This window comes from Tupaia chinensis, unplaced genomic scaffold (assembly GCF_000334495.1).
Source record: "Tupaia chinensis unplaced genomic scaffold, TupChi_1.0 Scaffold138584_1, whole genome shotgun sequence".
Classification (NCBI taxonomy): Eukaryota; Metazoa; Chordata; class Mammalia; order Scandentia; family Tupaiidae; genus Tupaia; species Tupaia belangeri.
The window spans coordinates 803,865-810,358 of NW_006198478.1; the positions used below are offsets into that span (position 1 = coordinate 803,865).

The window sequence follows — 6,494 nt, forward strand, 5'->3', positions numbered from 1 at the left end:
ACTGTGGCCTGAGGACCTCCTCTGGAGCAGTGCTAGACTGCTGGTTGCAGTTTGTCTAGACCAGTTCAGCCTTACCATGTGGCTGCACTGTGGGAGGAGAACCTTCAAAGAGTGCATTGAGCTTCTGGGAGCCACTGTGGAGGTGGCACATTCTCCTAGGGTCAGGACATCAGCCTTCGGCAGTAAGGGACGAAAGGTGCCTTCCGGGCTTGGTTTTACTTTCTGTGTTCTAGTAATGGTTGGTTGAGGGGAAGTGCTCAAGTGAGTCACCAGAGGACCGCTCTAGCTCCCCGGAGGCAAAGCGTGAGTAAGTACATTTAATATAATAACAGCATTATAGTAACAGTAATTACATACATAGAGTCTACAGGTCCCCTCCCCACCCTCCTGTAATGGTCTGCATAGCTCCACATCCTGGGACATCCCAGAACGGAGTCACCGAGAACTCCCCTTGACCTGGCACAGGCGAGTCTTCTCAGAAAGTGAGAAAAGATCATAGGCTGTCAGGGGAGGGCCAGCACAGGAGTGGTGTCCTGGGCGTGCGCCACAGCCCAGGATGGGGAAGGACTGGAAGAGGGATCACATCTTTACTGCCAGGAGTTGAAGGCCAGCCAGTGTGGCCACTTGGGTTCCTGCAGAAGGCACCAAGCTGGGGAGAGCTGGAGACAGTGGCAGCAGGGCACCACACTGGTCCTTGACCTTTTTGTCAGAGAAGCAGAGGGAGGGATTAGGCTCTCCCAGTGTCCTTTGTGTCCCACTGCCATTCCAGCCCCAAAGGAGCTGCGAGAGGGACAGCGGGTGGGTACAGGGGAAGTGAGCTCTCCAGCAGCTGGGGAAGGAAGGAGGTACAGGCAAGAAGAAAGGAGGGTTGGGTATGACAGAAGGGGTGCCGACTCACCCAGCTCACAGAGGAGTGGTGGGGTCACTCAGGGCTCGTACATGACTCTGGGGGGAGAGAAACTACAGTGAATCCAAGGACTCCCAAGCCTGTCAGTTTGGTTCTTTCTTTCCCAAAGTTTCTGGACTCCTTCAAGTAAACCCAAGTCCAAACCAGGCCTCTAGTATTCTCTCCTTCCATCTGCTCCAGCACTAGGCTCCTTATTACAGATTCCTTTTCACCTCTGGCCTAGATGACTCTTCAGCCAGGCCTCGGGGAGAGGAGAAAGGCAGACTAGACAGTGAATCTCGTCTGTAGCCTCGGCAGGGAGCATGGGTCACCAGAGCCCCCTGCCTACTCAACGGGTTGAATGATCAGAAAAGCCCGCTCAGAAAGTGGCCAGAGATCACCCCCTCCCATGCCTTCTTGCAGGGACTTACCTGCCGGGATAGCCCTAAGATCCCTCCACTGGCCAGGGTGGGAGTGCTGCTCCCAGGGTGGGGGGGTTGCAGGCTGGGGCTGTTTCTTGGTCCTGGGGACACATCTCCAGAAGAGTCAAGTGTTTCTGGGGCTGGAGGGGAAGCTAGGGTGAGAGCAGGGTATAGAACCCCTCCAGATGACCTTAAGCAACCAAGCTGTTCCATCAGGGAAGAAAAGCTCCATAGCAACAGGAAGCTGTGAGTCACCATAGCAATCCAGTTGTGAGAGGACCCCCCCTACCAAGAGGCAGGAAATTGTCAGCAGCATCATTAGAACAACCAGGAAAGAAGCGACAGGAAACTATAAGGATTGCCGTGGTGAACCAGGAGGGTACAACAGGAAGCTGAGGCAGTTTCCATAGAAACCCAAGGAGAGCTAGGGAGAGAAGTACAGAGGAAGTGCTTCTTAGCAACAGGCTGCTGTAAGCATCACCCTAGCAACCAGATGGAAGGGTCTTTTAGCAATGGGAAAGCTGTACACAATTGTCATGGCAGCTGGGCTACTTGGCTAGAAAAAGGAGTTGCTCAGCAGCAAGCAGCCTGAACACCACGATGACCCAGCTGTTGGGGGCCACCCCTTGAGAGGTGCCTCACCCAGGGAAATTTGCTTGACGTCCAGATCCCAGGCCTCCTCCTCGACGCGGGCAGGCAGGGAGCAGGCTCCCGGCGAGAGGCCAGGAAGGGAGGGGCCGGCATGCTCAAAGGATGACACGGCCACGGAGGCCCGGGTGCGAGCGGCTGCAGAGAGTGGGGAGTGGGGGGGTGGGGTGCTGGTGTCTCCCTGGGACGTCCCTCAGTCTCCTAAAGGGCCTCCCATTCAGTCCCACAGGTTTTGGGAAGAGATGCCCATTCATTACCCTTCCTCACTTTCCACCAGGCCTCCCCATTGTGCCCTCATTGTCAAGGTCTTGACCTCCGGGGGCCGACCCCCAGCACCCTGGCCCTCACCTCTTCCAGTGAGCAGAGCACTCAGTGTCCGCTCCCCAAGGGCTTTGATGTCCAGGAAGGGTTTGTTTCCGATGCCCATGGAGACCATCTGCTGCACTCGGAGCTCTAGGGAACAGACACCCTGTTACCACCTCTGCTCCTCCTAGCACGGCACGGTTGATTCTTCCCAACTCTCGGTCCTCCCTCTCATTCCTCTGGTGTCTCGTCACTCTTCTGTCGCCTATCAGGACACAGTGCTGGCGGTCTTTGACTCCCTCCTTAGATAATCTGTCTCTTCTCTCCCACACGCCGCACCCTGCCCGTCCGCATCCCGCTGCCTGCCTTTGGATACTCAGCTTCTTCCCTGTGTCTTGGGCAGTAAGAGCAAAACTCACGTATGGCTCTACTTTTACAGCTCCCAAAAGCTTCCCTGTCTCCTTATTAATTCTCCCTATAACACTAAGATGAAGACACTGCTATTTCATTTTTCAGATGAGTGGAATGGGGTTCAGAGAATTAAAAAAAGAAACCCCAGCAGGAAACCAAACCAACCAACCACAACAACAAAACCCAAGGAGAGCAAAAAGCGAGTCTAGGTCGCACAGCATGTAAATGTAGAGGGCAGCAGTTCTGAAGCCCAAGTCCAGAGAAGTGTTTCGCCCTTTGCCAGCTCTTAGCGCCTGTTCCCTGAAGTCTGCTAGAGGTTTCCTTTCCTTTGGGTACCCTTAGGCTAACTTCTTTCTCAGCGATCTTTCTAAATCAGACCTTGAATCTTCTCACAACGCATGCTTCCTTCTTCATCCTACACCCCGTTTTACCAAGCAGTTTCCACACTCTTCAGAAACTCTCCTGCCACAGCCCTGATTCTCGGCACACCCTCCCTTGGCTCTGCCCAGTACCCTTGTTGTGGGCTGCCTGTCTCCACAGCAGCTGGGCGATAGAACTTGTCCACTTGAGTTTGGTCTCTGGCGAGGTTGCCTGCAGAGTGTATGCTTCTCGTGCACGCCGCCGCCGAAACCACAGCTCGAAGCAGAGCCCGCTGTCCCCGATGTTTTCAGTCAGTCCCATGTCAGCAGTCTGAGGAGGAGCAGAGGGGAATGGGTGAGTCTTGGCTAGGTTGGCACCACATGGGCAGGCACTGCGCTTAGCCTGGCATCTGGTAGATGTTCAGTAAATGTTTGCTCAACACCTACCATGTGCCAAGTGTTCTACATTTAGTCTTCATAACAACCATAATTTACAGGAGAATGAGGCCCGGAGAAAAGGCTTATCATAGCCTACTGGAGAGCTGGGGTTTGAATCTCTCTGTTATCCAAACCTAGGCATGTTTCTTTATATTATACTCCCCCTGAAGCTCTGGCACTAAAGGGAAACAAAGGCCCTTAGAATCATCCCACGCTGCCTGATCCAGGTTGCCATGGATGTTTATCAGGATAGCAAGGCCACTTCCCTAAACCAAGGCCTCTGCCTTCTTGGGTTCCTTAGTTCAGTCAAGTTACACTATATAGAGTGTCCTTTGTCCTCACACCCCAGGGACCGCCCGTCACTCAAAGGGTATGTGAGTCCTTAATGGGAGAGGCCCTCTCCTGTGTGGTCTGGCTTAGAATGCCTTATAAAGCTTCTGCAGAGGGACCAGCAGTTGGTGTAGTGGCTATGTCGCTGGACTCCCATATAGTTGACCGCAGTTGGAGTCCTGGACTCGGAGGCTTAAACTCATGCCATGCGCATGTGTGCGCGTGCCCAAGATCCCGAGAGGAGAATGGAGGAGAAGGGATTGTGGCGTGGCCATCCCCCCTGGGGGGTGATTTCTCGCTTTCTGTCTCTCTCTGTCTTTCTGGCAAGTGCATGTGCCTTAAACAAAAACCTCTCCTTTAAAAATTAAAAAAAAAAAAAGGGACCAGCAGGTGGCATGGTGGTTAAGGCACTGGATACTGCCACATGGCTGACCACGGTTCTAGTCCTGGACCTGGTGGCTTACTTTCTCATTTTCCCTCTTTCTCTCTTTCTCTCTCTCTCTCTCTGGTCAAATTAAAATAAAATGAATAATAAAAAAGCTTCTGCATAAACAATAAGGAAGACCAATGACAGGGTCTTCTCTGACATTTTAACTTGATCAGAGGCCAAAGCCTATTCTAAATGATGTATGGTGCCTTCGGCAAAGTCATGATGTATTTTTCTGACTTTTCTGAAGACTAGATTGAGAACCTGGGTGGGAGGTGAATTTCTCGAACGTCATGAGTTCTTAAGAAGAGCATGAGTTCCGGTCTGTCCTTCCCCCCACCCCAGGCATTATACCTTAAAGGCCTGCTTGTAAACAAAGGTCTCTGGCCCCCCCTCAGGACCCTTGAGCTTGCTGAACAGGAGGAGATGCTCGAAGAGAAAGACATGGCGAAGGCACTTCTTTCGGCCACAGATGACGGTGAAAGGGTCCCGATGCAAGAGTTGTCCTTGCTCCTTCAGATCTATCTGAGAAAAGGAAAAGGAAATGTCGTCGGCCCAGGGCCCCTTTGTGTGTGTTTTATGGGGAGTAAAAATGGATTTATAGGGCAAGAGGCCTAATGCACTGGTTCTCGGGCAGAGTCAGGAAATCGGAGAAGACCTAGGCCTAGAATCCTTTTTTTTTTTTTTTTTTCTTAAGATTTTTTTTTTTTTTTTTTTTTTGCTGTAGGGCGTGTGTGCTTGCCAGAAAGACAGAGAGACAGAGAAATAGAAAGTGAAAAAATTACCCCCCCCAGGGGGGATAGCCACACTGCAATCCCTTTTTCAGTCTTCTCTTGAGATCTTGGGCACGCACACACACATGCCTGGCGTGAGTTTAAGCCACCGAGTCCAGGACTCAAACAGCAGTTAACTACATGGGAGTCCAGCGACATAGCCATTATGCCAACTACTGGTCCCTAGAATCCATCCTTGGTCACCATGCACAGCACCTGGCTAACAGAATAACCCTGCCTCTGAAGATGGGAAGATGCATTGCCCCATAGACTTTACAGCCCCCCATGGGGAACTTTTCATGTTGAGGAACTGCAAAGACAGTCAGCAAAGAACTGAAGGGGAAATAGGTCTATCCCAGGAAATTCCAAACTGTTCTGAAAACTCAGGGCTGGAGAAGCACCAGGTGGAGGAGAGTCAGTGATACACTGGGTGTTGAGGGGCAGGAGGAAGTGTAGACAGGGAAAGGTAAGAAGAAGAGGAAGAGCATGGGCACTGTGGGAACACAGCAGGGCATTGCTGCTGCAGCTTTTTACAGATGAGGAAACTGAAGCCCGGTGAAGTTCAGTGGCTTAACCAAGGCTACCCAAGTGGTTAGAAATTAGAGCCTGGGGCTCTCTGATGGGTCTGATTTTCTTGTCACCAGTCTACACTGCTTCCAAGGCCACAGGGCCAGGCAGCCTGAGGGGGAGTAACGAGCCGTGGCCTTACCTCACAGCCGCGTACTGCCTCCACGGCCAGCAGATCTCTGCCGCGGGCCTCTTGTTCCCGGAGCAGCTGCATGGCTGCCGCGAGAGCCTGGCGCTCAGAGCTCAGCTCAGGCCCAGCTTCCCTCAGGAGCTCCTCCAGGAGCCGCCCATATCGAGCCAGCTGCTCCAGGGGCTGCTGCAGGGCCCGGGGCAGGTAAGGGCCACCTTCCATGGAACCCTAGGTTGGAGACGAGACAGACAGGGGTGAAGGGAAGGGCTGGAGTCTCCGGGATCAAACTCCAGCGGGAGGGTAGGTGGTACTCGGGCTTTGGGTGTAGATGAACTGTAGATTCCCCCAAAGATAAGGTGAAAAACCTTCCCCCAGAAAGAAAGCAGGTAGGGAACCTGCAGGAGACGTAGCCCCTTACATACTGAAGGGAAACAGAAAAGGAACCGAATAACCAGCCATTATACTTTCTGGCTTTTAACTTTTATTTATTTATTTATTTATTTATTTTTTTTTGGAGAGGTTTTTCGCTATAGGGCATGTGTGCTCGCCAGAGAGACAGAAAGAGACAGAGAGACAGAGAGTGAAAAATCACGCCCCAGAGGGGATGGTCATGCCGCAAACCCTTCTCCTCCATTCTCCTCTTGGGATCTTGGGCACGCACGCACGCGCGCCCGGCTTGAGTTCTTAGCTACCGGGTCCGGGACGCGAACTGCGGTCAACTACGTCGGAGTCCAGTGACATAGCCATTACGCTAACTGCTGGTTCCCTGGCTCTTTTCTTTTTTTTTTTTTCTGTGATTT

The 6,494-nt window shown here is 52.4% G+C and overlaps 1 protein-coding gene across 1 annotated transcript in view; it reads right to left on the bottom strand.

Annotated features, from left to right (window-relative positions):
* Positions 1-303: 303 nt before the first annotated feature.
* ARHGEF40 (Rho guanine nucleotide exchange factor 40) overlaps positions 304-6,494 on the bottom strand; it is a gene marked incomplete at its 5' end in the record, with an annotated part of 23,147 nt that continues 16,956 nt past the window's right edge. The window contains 8 exon segments of the mRNA XM_027765515.1: positions 304-699; positions 899-945; positions 1,318-1,448; positions 1,951-2,094; positions 2,305-2,409; positions 3,183-3,360; positions 4,579-4,749; positions 5,707-5,922. Of these exon segments, the coding sequence (XP_027621316.1) occupies positions 904-945; positions 1,318-1,448; positions 1,951-2,094; positions 2,305-2,409; positions 3,183-3,360; positions 4,579-4,749; positions 5,707-5,922 (987 nt within the window).